At 41.6% G+C, this 13,083-nt stretch overlaps 5 protein-coding genes across 5 annotated transcripts; 3 read left to right on the forward strand and 2 right to left on the reverse strand.

Moving 5' to 3' along the window:
• Positions 1–47: 47 nt before the first annotated feature.
• Positions 48–1,339, forward strand: LOC138912741 (neprilysin-1-like). Its single transcript, XM_070214024.1, has 2 exons — positions 48–326; positions 386–1,339. The coding sequence occupies exons 1-2, from the start codon at positions 48–50 to the stop codon at positions 1,259–1,261; spliced, it is 1,155 nt and encodes a 384-aa protein (XP_070070125.1). The 3' UTR covers positions 1,262–1,339.
• Positions 1,340–1,943: 604 nt separating this feature from the next.
• Positions 1,944–3,523, forward strand: LOC138912768 (neprilysin-2-like). Its single transcript, XM_070214078.1, has 2 exons — positions 1,944–2,911; positions 2,979–3,523. The coding sequence occupies exons 1-2, from the start codon at positions 2,012–2,014 to the stop codon at positions 3,474–3,476; spliced, it is 1,398 nt and encodes a 465-aa protein (XP_070070179.1). The 5' UTR covers positions 1,944–2,011; the 3' UTR covers positions 3,477–3,523.
• Positions 3,524–4,971: 1,448 nt separating this feature from the next.
• Positions 4,972–7,169, forward strand: LOC138912230 (neprilysin-4-like). Its single transcript, XM_070212136.1, has 2 exons — positions 4,972–6,021; positions 6,081–7,169. Exons 1-2 carry the CDS (start codon positions 4,972–4,974, stop codon positions 6,945–6,947), a joined length of 1,917 nt encoding a protein of 638 aa, XP_070068237.1. The 3' UTR covers positions 6,948–7,169.
• A 146-nt stretch (positions 7,170–7,315) lies between these two features.
• LOC108063375 (trypsin-1) lies at positions 7,316–8,395 on the reverse strand. The gene has a single exon (XM_017150442.3). It carries the CDS (start codon positions 8,393–8,395, stop codon positions 7,316–7,318), a length of 1,080 nt encoding a protein of 359 aa, XP_017005931.2.
• A 159-nt stretch (positions 8,396–8,554) lies between these two features.
• tpr (tracheal-prostasin) lies at positions 8,555–10,760 on the reverse strand. Its single transcript, XM_017150441.3, has 2 exons — positions 9,839–10,760; positions 8,555–9,319 (listed from the first exon to the last, which is right to left on the reverse strand). Exons 1-2 carry the CDS (start codon positions 10,757–10,759, stop codon positions 9,002–9,004), a joined length of 1,239 nt encoding a protein of 412 aa, XP_017005930.3. The 5' UTR covers position 10,760; the 3' UTR covers positions 8,555–9,001.
• Between the last annotated feature and the right edge of the window lie 2,323 nt (positions 10,761–13,083).

Here is a 13,083-nt window from a genome sequence, read left to right on the forward strand (position 1 = left end):
AAGTGATCGACGGTGTTTTTGAATTTTGGCGTGATGTAAAAGTGACAATGGATGGACATTATTTGTATAACTCTGAAAAATTCGATTTTACTAGCTACTTCAAGATAGCATGGAACCTGGACGAGGAGGAAAGGTCGAGCGATAGCGACTTCAAAAAAATGGACGAAGTTTGTGGCCGGCATCCTGAGGCTGTGGCCAATTATCTGGCCATGCAGTTGCTCTACGCCTTCGATGCCAATCTTCAGGATATCAAGTACCAAAAGGATTATTGTGCTGCAACGATGAGATCCTCCATGTGGCCCCTGTTCAAGAAACTCTTTTTGGCAGTAAGTTTGGTAAACGAAAGATAGGATATATGATAAATTAAAATATTTTGTGCTTGCAGGAGAACTTTTCTGAGAAAGAAAGGACGGAAGTGTCAGAAATTGTGCAGGAGGTTCGAAGTAGCTGGCGAATGTTACTAGAGAGAATGGATTTTTTAAACAAGGAGACAAGAAGAGAGGCACTGGGCCGGGAATCCATCTTGGAGACAAACATCCACCCAAACGAATACACCCTACTTACCGATCGATTGGTTCAGGAAATTCTCAACGTGGAAGTAGTCGACGGTAATTTCGCTGTAACCAGTATGAATTTGATGCGTCTCAAGGTTGACATACAGCGATTCAGCACCCGCCACTCTTTAGACCAATCTAGCGGCATTAGAACTCAGGAGGGGGCCTTTCAATTGAATAGTAAACTTACCATCTTTGCCGGCGGCCTTCATCCACCTGCTTACCACCGCTCTTTGCCGGATTCCCTGAAATACGGCACCTTGGGTTACATTATTGGCCAGCTACTCACCAGTTCCCTTGTTGATAGCGATGATTTCGAAATGCTATATTCGTTGCATAAAGAGTGCCTAGCAAAACCCTTTAGTAAGCACCTCAAACCGAAGTATGTTCGCCTGTTTTACTTGTTTATCGGCCACGGCGGATTGAGACAGGCATTTGAGGCCTATCGCAGCCATAGAAAGCAGCTTCTGGAGGATCCTGAACGGAATGTGACCAGCGAGGAGATGCCGGGACTCGACCTCTCACCCGAACAGCTCTTCTTTTTGGGATTCGCTCAGATGTATTGTCCCAGTGATCCCAATTGGGCTCAACAGAAGCACCTGGTTTTGAGTGCCCTCTCCAACAGCCAGGACTTCCACCAGGCCTTCAACTGTCCCGTGGGCAGTAGAATGCGTCCTTCGAAATTCAATTGCTACATTTGGTACTAAATTAAATCTAAGCCTTAAAACACTTTCTGTTCAAAAGAAGAAATGGTTTTTAATAAAGTGAGAAAGTTGATTACCTTGTCTGAGATTCAGTTTTAGTTCGTATAATATTACACTGTGCTAAAACATTAAACCATCATTTATTTACCTCGATTGATGGATAATTTCATTCTAAAACAGATTTAATGCCTTGCATGTTTCCAGTTTTAAATTTGGTAACAGAGTTAACGTTAGTTCTTGTTTTAAGCTTGGTTAGCTAAATAACGGGTATCTAATAGTCGAGGGACTCAAACGTTTAAAAATCGAATTATTGTGAAATCAATAAAAAAATTTGCTGTTAACCAATTATGACACGACCTTCCTTAAACCGCTTGAGTTAAAAAACTCCACATATATATAATTCTATTAATAAATAATTATAATTATAATTATACCTATAGGTATCCCACATTCGGCAATACCCCACATTTAATTTAGGCAGCGCTTAACATTTTCTTAGTCTCACGAAAGGCTGGCAGTACAAAATCGCTCTCTGAGCTACACAGTCGGCCCTTCAGTTCGTAGAAAATAAGTGCCTAACATACGCTGATAAGCATGGGACTATTCCAAAGCACTTTTTGGTGCTCGATTAGCCAAAGTTCGATCGGACTATTGGTCTACTTGCTTATAGTGATATTTTCCATGACTATTGGTGATGTACAGGCAGTGATAACTATATGCAAAGGCGATAGCCTAACCTGCCATGCGAATCGCATGAAGTCCTTCATGAACTTGAGTGTGGCACCCTGCGATGACTTCTTCGAGTACGCCTGCGGTAACTTCAGAAAGATAATGCCGGACCCATACTCGCGATGGGAAAACCTGGGCCAAACAGGCTACGTGCTAGATGACATTGCGAAGGATTTGGTGAACAGGATGGATCTGGCGGAGTCACTGAATGTGTCCAGGGAACTGAGAGTGGCTCAACGATTTTACAACGCCTGCCTGGAGGCCGATCTCCATCCGTTTCCTGCCGCCGATCCGCATTACCTAAAACTAATTCGATCGATCGGAGGCTTTCCCGCCGTTGATGGTGCAGCCTGGAATTCTTCCAACTTCAGCTGGTTCAACATGAGCGCCCATCTCACCAATTACGGGGCACAGGGTCTGTACGATGAGATGCTACCAACTTTAAGGGGGGATACAGTGGGCTTGGTTGTGAATGATTTGGGGTTTGATGCCACCGTTAAGTTGGACAACATGAAAAAAAACTCATCCCGGGCCTACAAACGCAACGAGCGGCGCATGCGCGGATACTTAAGATCCTTTAACCTCACAGAGGATAGAATTACAGAAGTGATAGACGGCGTTTTTGCCTTCTGGCGAGAGGCACTAGTGGCGATTAAAAGTGAAGATTGGGACAGCGAATTTGATATTACTAATTACTACAAGATCGCTTGGAATAAGGAGGAGGAGCAATGGTCATATGGTTCCGCTTTTGTGGAATTAGACAAAATTTGTGCCCGACATCCTGAGGCTGTGGCCAATTATCTAGCCATGCAGCTGCTCTACGCATTCGACGCCAATCTGAAGGATGTCAAGGACCAAAGGGATTATTGCACTACCAAGATGAGAACATCCATGTGGCCCCTGTTCAAGAAACTCCATTTGGCGGTAAGTCTAATAAAGAAATAAAGGATAAGATAAGAAATATAAAATTAATTAAATTCTATGCTTGCAGGAGAACTTATCTGAGGAAAAAAGGTTGGGAGTGCTTGAAATTGCGCAGGCAATCTGGAATAACTGGCGAAAGATAGTTGAGGAAGTGGATTGGCTGGACTCGGAAGCGCGAAAGGATGCACTGCTGCAGGTATCCAGGAATCCAGAGTTTCAATTCGGCACACCTGCGGACACCTCTCTTACAGACCAAAAAATCCCGGAGATTCTTCGCCTGGAAGTAGTCGACGATAATTACGCTGCAACCAATATGAATCTGTTCCGACTTAAAGTCGACATAGAGCGATTCCGCACCCGCCACTCTGTGGAAGAAGGTTTCATGATTAGTCAACGTGAGATGATTATGGATTTTCGTGAAAATAATACAAATCATAATTTGATCGCTGCATTCCATGGCAGTTTCCTTGAACCACCTTATTACCACCGTTCATGGCCGCATTCCCTGAAATTCGGCACCTTGGGTTTCGAGGCCGGCCAGTATTTCACCACTGTCGTTACCTAACCTTAACCTTTAAACGGGTTTGTCATTACGATATTTTGTTTTGTTCAAGAGGCACATTTCTTTGTAAAAAAATTCAAAACAAGTTTAACAACAAAAATTAGATGTCAAGAATAAAAGATTTTATGTTATACATGTTAAAAGCTATATTTTTTTTAGATATCAGTTACACTTTCCATTAACTGTTTTACTGCGAAAAGTTATTCAATTATACTTGCAAATAAAATGCTTATCTATTTAACGAGTTCTAAGTTGAAAAACAAAATATTTTGGGGGTCAGCTGTTCGTTCATGTGCTCTGGTTTATAATAATAATACTGTAATCATTTTTTTTGTTTCCGGGTCTCGTATTTATACCCTTTATTGGGAGCAAAATAAAATAATAATTAATGATAAAAGATTTAGACTTATATAAGTTCTGCAGAGCGAAATTGTGGGACATTACATCACATCTGATTAGGTCAAAAATGCAATAATAACACTATGCAGCATCAAAAATGAACCTCGATGGATGCTATATTTTTGGATTCGTTACGAATTCCCAAGTTAAACTGCGTTTTCCAAAAAGTTCCCCGACGCAAGGATTCTTAGCAAAAGGGCCTCAAAGTTCGAAAAATGCTGAAATTGGCCAACTTTGCGGAGCTCTCAGAGGCAAATGGATGCATGGCTTGGTTCGAAGTTAAAGTTTTTTAAAAGATACACCCTTTATCTTTCAAACCCCATACATAAAATAATTTTAGGATTTTTTTTAAGGCAGAAATAAATTCCAAAAAACATAGTCAAAAAACTGAAAAACATACAGCTGCGGTCAAAATAGTAGCAGTGTTGCCCCCTTGTGTTTTTAAAAGTTTGATGTTGTAATTTTTTCTTATCCAATTAGTCTAATAGTAAAATTATAATCAATACAATATTACCAGGAAAAGATCAATTACAACAACAAACTTTTAAATACACAGGGCGGCAACACTACTACCATTTTGACCGCTGCTGTATACTTTTATGTTTTTTGACTATGTTTTCTAGAATTTGTTTCTGCCTTAAAAAAAATCTTAAAAATTTTTAAAGTATAGGGTTTAAAAGATAAAGTGTGTATCTTTTAAAAAACTTTAACATCGAATCAAACCATGCATCCATTTGCCTCTGAGAGCTCCGCAAAGTTGGCCAATTTCAGCATTTTTCGAACTTTGAGGTCCTTTTGCTAAGAATCCTTGCGTCGGGGAACTTTTTGGAAAACGCAGTTTAACTTGGGAATTCGTAACGAATCCAAAAATATAGCATCCATCGAGGTAAATTTAAAAAGCACTAAAAATGCTGCACAGTGTAATTAACCCATTAAGAAATTATTGGGTATCACGCAATCGACCATAGCAAGTTTACTTGAAAGATCCCCCCAGGGCACCACTATCACTTTTTGGTTTGGTTCTAGCTGACAGTACAAGATCGCGCTCTAAGTCAAGCAGTCAGCTCATTATTCCGAAAAAACTAGACCGCTGATTAAGATGGGATCAGTGTGGTGTTCGATTAGTTCGGTCGGATTACTGATTAACTTCCTCTTACTTGTTTTTCCACTGACCTTGGCGGAAGAACCGAAAGTGATAAGGGATTGCAAAAGTGATCTGACTTGCCATGCGGATCGCATGAAGTCCTTCATGAACTTCAGTACAGACCCCTGTGACAATTTTTACGAGTACGCCTGCGGTAACCATAGACAGCACAAACTATACCAATATTCCCGAATGAACTATTTTGGGGACTCAGCCTACATATTAGATGACATGGCGAGGGAACTGTTGGACAGGATGGATCTGGCGGAGTCACTCAATGTGTCCAGGGAACTAAGGATTGCCCAACGATTCTACAACACCTGCCTGGAGGCTGATCTCCATCCGTTCTCTGCTGCCGATCCGAATTACCTAAATCTCATTCGGTCGATCGGAGGCTTTCCAGCCGTGGATGGTGCCGCCTGGAATGCCTCTAATTTCAACTGGGTCAACATGAGTGCCCATCTGTCCAATTACGGGGCAAGGGGTCTCATTCACGAGGAAATATCATCTTCTACTCGCAAAAAACCGTACTTAAGTCTGGCTGAACTGGGGTTTGACTACATTGGTCAGGCGGAAAATTCGAATCAAAAGAACTCTACCCGCGTCCGCAAACAAAATCAGAAGATAATGCGCACTTATCTCAGATCTTTTAACCTGACAGGAAACCGAATTTCCCAAGTGATCGACGGTGTTTTGGAATTCTGGCGTGATGTAGAAGGGACGATCATTGATAAAAATATTTATGACTTATCTGAAAACTTCGATATTAGTAGTTACTTTAAGATAGCTTGGAATCTGGACGAGGGGGAAATGTCTCACAATACCAATTTCGAGAAATTGGACAAGGTGTGTGCCCGACATCCTGAGGCTGTGGCCAATTATCTGGCCATGCAGCTGCTCTACGCCTTCGATGCCAATCTGCAGGATATCAAGTACCAAAAGGATTATTGTGCTGCAACGATGAGATCCTCCATGTGGCCCCTGTTCAAGAAACTCTTTTTGGCAGTAAGTTTGGTAAACGATATATAAGATATAAGACAAATTGAAATGTTCTATGCTTACAGGATACCTTTAGTGATAAAAAAAGCTTGGAACTGTCTGAAATTGTGCAGGAAGTGCGGAGCAGCTGGCGAAAGTTAGTTGAGAAAGTGGATTGGCTGGACTCAGATACCCGACAGAAGGCTCTGCTCGAGGAATCCTCCTTCCCAACACTTATCGGCTCAAGGGAATACACATTACTTACCGATCGATTGGTCCAGGAGATTCTCCATATGGAAGTGACGGACGGTAACTACGCGGCGACCAATATGAATTTGCTTCGTCTCAAGGTTGACATACATCGATTCAGCACCCGCCTCTCTACAGAGCGATCTAGCGACACCAGAACACAGGAGGGGATGTTTTCAATGAATACAAACTTAACCATCTTTCCCGGCAACCTTCATCCACCTGCTTACCACCACTCTTGGCCGCATTCTTTAAAATTCGGTACCTTGGGTTTTTTCATTGGCCAGCAACTAAGCAATATTCTTATATGGCAATGGCAGCATTTGGATCTGGTATTTAAAGATCATAATGAGTGCCTTGCGAATACGTTCAGTAAGCACCTGAAACCAAAGTTTGATCGCCAACTGAGCACACTATTCGACACCGGCGGGTTGAGGCAGGCATTCGAGGCTTATCGCAGCCACAGGAAGCAGATCCTGGAACATCCTGAACAGGAGATGCCCGGACTCGATCTGCTGCCAGAACAGCTCTTCTTTTTGGGTTTCACTCAGATGTCTTGTTACGAGCACAATACCGAATGGGGTCGCCGAAAGAAGTTCAAAGTTCTAAGTGCTCTATCCAACAGCGAGGACTTCATACAGGCCTTCAACTGTCCCGTGGAAAGTGGAATGCGTCCTGCGGAGAAAACTTGCCACCTGTGGTGATCTGTCCCCATCCGGGATTACACAGATTTGGCTCCCTTACTACACACAAAAAAAAGCATGTTCCCGTAATATCGATATGGCCCTGTAAATTTCAGTCCATGCCAAACCCATATCGTTTTTACATGAAACACTTTTTTCGACCAGTTCAAATTTACCTGACCGCATATCAAATTAAAATTGATCTTAAATAATGTAAAATCGATCTACGTTCTATATCGCTTTTTTTCGGTGTACAAAATCTAGCGACTTTTTTATTTTAATTTTTTTATTCCAGCTTTTTATTGTTTTTAAGCAATTTTTATAATGTTTCATTTTATTATCAAAGTAAAAGTAAAGTAAAAGTTTTTATTAGCGATGGAACATGAATTTTAAATCTTGTTGGCCTCCTGCACCTCGGGATCTGCTTCCGCTGACCCATTGGCTGTGGTGTTCTCCTGTTCCTGTTCTCCCTGCTCGGTGGTGTTAGCCACTTCACCCGGAGCTTCTGGCTGGGCACAGGAGCAGGCATCCCGGGTGTTCTCGGTAATCCACTCGTTGAACTGGCTCACCCGTGTGTAGACACCTGGGGCATTTGGCTTGGCGCATCCCTCGCCCCAGGACACAATGCCCGCCAGCTGATAGGCCTCTCCGGAGCCCAGGACATGCATGGGTCCACCACTGTCGCCCTGGCAGGAGTCCTTGCCACCCTGCTCCACATAGCCGGCGCAAATCATGTTCTCGGTGATCTTCGCCTCCCCGTAGTTGCTCTGCCGGCACTCCTCCTGTGTGAGAATGGGCACCTCCACCTCCTGGAGGGTGTCCGAAATGGGTCCACCCTCACTAAGGGCTCCCCAACCGGTGACCACGGCCGTCTGACCCGCGTAACTCTCGCTGGGAATGGGCAGGCAAACGGGATGCATATCGATGCCCAGACGCACTGGCTCATTGAAGCGAATCAGGGCAATGTCACTGTCAAAGTTCCGGGTGCTGTAGCTCGGGTGGATGAGCACCCTGGCCACGCGGCGATCCACGATCTTCACATGGCTATCCTGACGATTGTGCTCGAGCAGGCGAACGGTGATCAGGCGATGATAGAAGCCATTCACACAATGGGCAGCGGTCAGGGCATACTGATCGTTGACCAAGGAGGCACCACAGTAGAAGTTGCCGAACCACATGAGCATTATCATCCAGGGATACTCGTGCACCTCCGTCTCCTGACCGCCGACAATCCGATGACGGGTATTTATATTACCGCAGGAGCATTCGGCACACTCCCTCTTGGCAGGGGAACTCCATTCGGCTGGAACCTCGGGACCCAGGATCGATTGCACCCAGTCGAGGAAGCCATTCTGCCTCAGCTGAGTCAGGTTGTCCAAAATCTTCTCCGGCTCGGAGGCGGAGGGCGTGGCCCAGGCCAAATCACCCAGCGCTATTGCAGCAATCAGTAGAATACGAAAAGTACACATGGCGAACTAACCTGGCCAACTGGCAGTTGGCAACTAACCCAGTGGATCCTGGCCACATCCAGCAAGAAGAACCAGAACTTCGCAACTCAAAGAACTGGCTAGACCAGAATAACCCAAGGAAACCGGCTCCCCAGAAAGGTTAGCGCACTTTGTGGAAACTTTTCTTTTAATCAATAAATATAAAACAGCTTGAGAATTAGGATCTTCGACCAGGCCGAAGTTGGCATACTCTTGCAAGGGTGGTTAAATAATATTTAAAAGACCTGAAACATATATCCCTAGAAAGTTCAAAGCTATTTTCAGCAAAAATAGTTTGTTTCTTGGGTTATAGGATTAGTGATTTTGGAAATAACAAGCTTTTTCTTTTAAGAAAACTTGTCTTTCAATTGTTTCTATTGAATGTTGGAAATTTTATTTTTAGATGAGAAGAAATAAGAGCAAATTTTATGAAAACGTTTTTGTAATAAATATATTCAAAATACCAAGACCTTGAGAAGTATCACATTGTAGGGGAGATATAAAATTTGCCCTCATTCTCTATAATTCGCCAACCCACCAAGCAAGAGTATTTAACTATTAAAAGATACAGAAATAGCCAGATGGTCGCTACTTGATCTTCTTGGTCTCCTGCTGGCAGAGGCAAGCCTGTTTGGTGAGGTTCTTGATCCAGGTCCCATACCGATTGACTCTGGCATAGACCCCAGGATAACCGGCCTTGGCACAGCCCTCGCCCCACGAAACCACGCCGGCTATCTGATGCTCTCGCGTTCCACTGGCCACAATGTGCAAAGGACCGCCACTGTCTCCCTGGCACGAGTCCTTGCCACCCTCATCGTATCCTCCACACAACATGTTGTCCGTGATCTTGTTGCCATAGCGACTCTTTCGGCACTCATCTTGCGATAGAATGGGCACTTGGACCTCCTGAAAGAGAAAAAGGTATTTCAAAAATATATTGAATCATTTAAAAAAAATTAAGTGTTTGTGTAATAAAAACATAGCAGCAAAATGATTTCTGTATTAATAAATTACAAATTTTAAATTACGAATAGCCTTCCTGTTTTCCTATCTTTGTAAAATATATTTTTTCCTATCTTTTCCTAAAAATTTTCCTAGAATTTGAGAAATTTAATATTAATTTGAATTAAAAATTTTGCTAAGCTTAGATTATAAATTAGAAAAATTTCTACTAATAAAGAAAATTATTTTTAAATAATATAACCCTGTTTTTTAATATTTAAGAAATGAGCAATAGATAAAAATTATGGTGAATAATTCTTTTTGGTGTACGTAACGACTTACATTGTTAATATAATACATCAAAAAATGTTCTCTAAAATTGCGAATAAATATAGGATTTTCTAGTATTAGTACTTCTATTCTTAGATAGAAGAATTATTTCCTTTATCATGATTTTAAGCTTGATTTATAGACTGGTCTTACCTGAAGAGTATCGGAGGTGGGTCCACCAACTTTGAGAGCTCCCCAGCCGGTGACAATGCCATTTTCGCCCTTGAAACTTCTGCCCGGCGTTGGCATGCAAACGGGATGGAGAATCTCGTTGAACTCCACCGGCTCATCCAACTTGATGATGGCTATATCGTTGTCATAGTTCCGGGCATTGTACTTGGGATGCGTGATCACCTCGGCCACCTTGCGATCGATTTTCTGCATGTGCGACATTTTGCGATCGTGTTCGAGTAATCTCACCGAGATTCTCTCCTTTCGGAAGCCATAGACGCAATGCGAGGCGGTCAGGAGGAATTGATCGTTTAGCAGGGAGGCGGCACAATAGAACCTTCCGCCATAGAGCAACATGGCCACCCAGGGATACTGATGCACCTCGGTTTCCTGACCACCAACTATCCTCTTCTGTATATTGGCTATTCCGCAGACACAATCGCTGCAGTTCCTCGTTGGATTCAGGGTGGGTGGTGCCGGGGTGGTGGCCCTTCTGGTGGTTGTTGTGCTCGACGAGGGTGCCGGTGTGGTGGTTGAGGTGGTGGATGAGGCCTCCGGCATCGGAGGGGAACTACTGCTCAACGTGGCCAGGGTGGCATTTTCCGAGTCCGAGCTTCCGGGACGTTGCGGCAAAAGTGAGAGAACCCATTGGATGAAGGTGTTCTGGGATTGTTTCAGCAGGGGATTGGCCGCTTGATTCGCGGACACTCCTTGAATCTGGGCTACTGTTTGATCCTGGGCCTTGGCCTGATTCAGAGTGCCGCCCAAAAGCAGGCAGAACAGCAGCAGACACAACCTGGCTCCTCGACTCATTTCTCTAGACTTTTTCCGGCTTTCTCCACAGCGACACCACCGACTCGCGTGGCTCTCGGCGAACTGATCGGCCAGCCGCTTGGCCAGCATTTGAAAGCGGCATTTCACCCAAAAATAAAAGAAAAAAGTGGTTCTGGCCGGTGGCACGTCCACTTTGCCAATCCAATCCACACAGCAAGAAACACTGATTTATTTGCACTATGCATATTTGGACGCTATATGAATATTCAAGATTTCTCATGGTATGGAAAATTTTGGTTTCAGAAAGGCTTGAAGACCTACTCTATTTTAAGATCTCTTAGCCAAAAAAATTAGCTAGGATATTTGTCAATGCTTTGAAAAAAATGCAATCTATAATTTAAAAAAATTATTTAATTATTTTTTAATTATTTAGGAATAATTCTAATTTATGAATAAAATTTTTTTTTACATATAACTAAATTGTTTATTCACTTTTATTAAATCTGTATTATTTATATCCCTTTCTTTTAGAAACAAATAAGTAAATATTTCAATTTCTTATAAAATTTTCTTACTGTGCAGCCTCGCACTCCCCTTTAATTTGCATTTGTATTCTGCGCATGCGTGGGCGCCTCAGGGCATCCACACTATACATTTCTTGACCATGATACTTCACTCGGTTAGCTAGCAAGCAAAACAAAACAAAATCGGAGCCACTCATCCACAAAAGTAGAGTTTTTGTTGCCTTCTTTTCCGATTTTTTTTGCGCCACTGAAGTAGCGAAAGTTTTTTTCTCGCTTCAATACTTATTGAAATGAGTTTTTTGCTTCATTTCGGTTCAATCGATCGATCGGCGACGCATCGTAATTTTACTTTCTTTTGATTTATATTATTGGGGCTACTTTTCGGCGATTTTGTGGGACGTTGTGGTTTCGTTTGTGTGTCGACAGCTATAACAGCTGACAATAAAAGCAGCAACAATGCCGGTGACAATAATAAATTTGTGGCACTGTTTACATTTACATCGTTTACGTGGTTGGCTTTGCCAATTCGGTCGAGTCATGGGGCCTAAGGGCGTTTTATACAGGGTGATGTTTGGTATAAAAACTATGTTCATTTGGAAATAAGATCTAAAGAGTCAAAATCTGCCAAGTGGGCCACCCCTGTTCCGAAGGTCCGATTTTCATCGAACTTTTTTACTTTTCCGGTTCACAACGAAAATATAAGAACTTCATTTGAACGGTTTTGCGAAATTTTGAGTTTTACCGGAGTTATAGGGGTCAAAACATGGCATTTTTGACACTTTTTCGAAAAAGTTGCACTCAGTCAAAAATTCATAACTTCGGAACGGTAAGAGATATCTTTATGATGTTTTCACTAATCGCTCAAGAATTATTATGGCTTTCCATAAAAAAATTTAAAAAAAAATTAAAAATTTTTTTTCTTAAAAATAAATCAACATTTTTTTTTAGTTTTTATTTTTTTCAGTGTTCTTCACCAGCTATAGAGTTTAAAACCATTTGAAAATGAAGTTTGATTCATTACGAAAAAGATCAAAAAAAAAAAAAGAGGGGCCCGGACAAAGGTTTTTCGCAATATCGATTTGAAGAAGGGCGCACAGCGGTTTTCCATACAAAAACGGCTTGCTCTTGAAAATTGGCTGGTCAACACATGCCGTTGCGCGCGTAGCGTCAGCCGACTGCAGCTGTCAATGAGGCACTTCTTGTCGTTTTGTATGGAAAACCGCTGTGCGCCCTTCTTCAAATCGATATTGCGAAAAACCTTTGTCCGGGCCCCTCTTTTTTTTTTTTTGATCTTTTTCGTAATGAATCAAACTTCATTTTCAAATGGTTTTAAACTCTATAGCTGGTGAAGAACACTGAAAAAAATAAAAACTAAAAAAAAATGTTGATTTATTTTTAAGAAAAAAAATTTTTAATTTTTTTTTAAATTTTTTTATGGAAAGCCATAATAATTCTTGAGCGATTAGTGAAAACATCATAAAGATATCTCTTACCGTTCCGAAGTTATGAATTTTTGACTGAGTGCAACTTTTTCGAAAAAGTGTCAAAAATGCCATGTTTTGACCCCTATAACTCCGGTAAAACTCAAAATTTCGCAAAACCGTTCAAATGAAGTTCTTATATTTTCGTTGTGAACCGGAAAAGTAAAAAAGTTCGATGAAAATCGGACCTTCGGAACAGGGGTGGCCCACTTGGCAGATTTTGACTCAAAGTAGTTTAGATGTGAATTTGTTCGTAAAAAAATTATTTTATCAAGATGAATTTTTAAAAAGTATGATCAATAATGATTTAAAATTATAAGAAGTTTAAATGTTAATTTAAGTGGAGAAGATTTTTTAATAAAATAGGAAATTATAATAAATTTGATCAATATTAATAAAATATTTTGTTGTTTATTATAATTCTTTTCAAGATATTACTGCTTCCGAA

Source organism: Drosophila takahashii, chromosome 2R (assembly GCF_030179915.1).
Source record: "Drosophila takahashii strain IR98-3 E-12201 chromosome 2R, DtakHiC1v2, whole genome shotgun sequence".
Classification (NCBI taxonomy): Eukaryota; Metazoa; Arthropoda; class Insecta; order Diptera; family Drosophilidae; genus Drosophila; species Drosophila takahashii.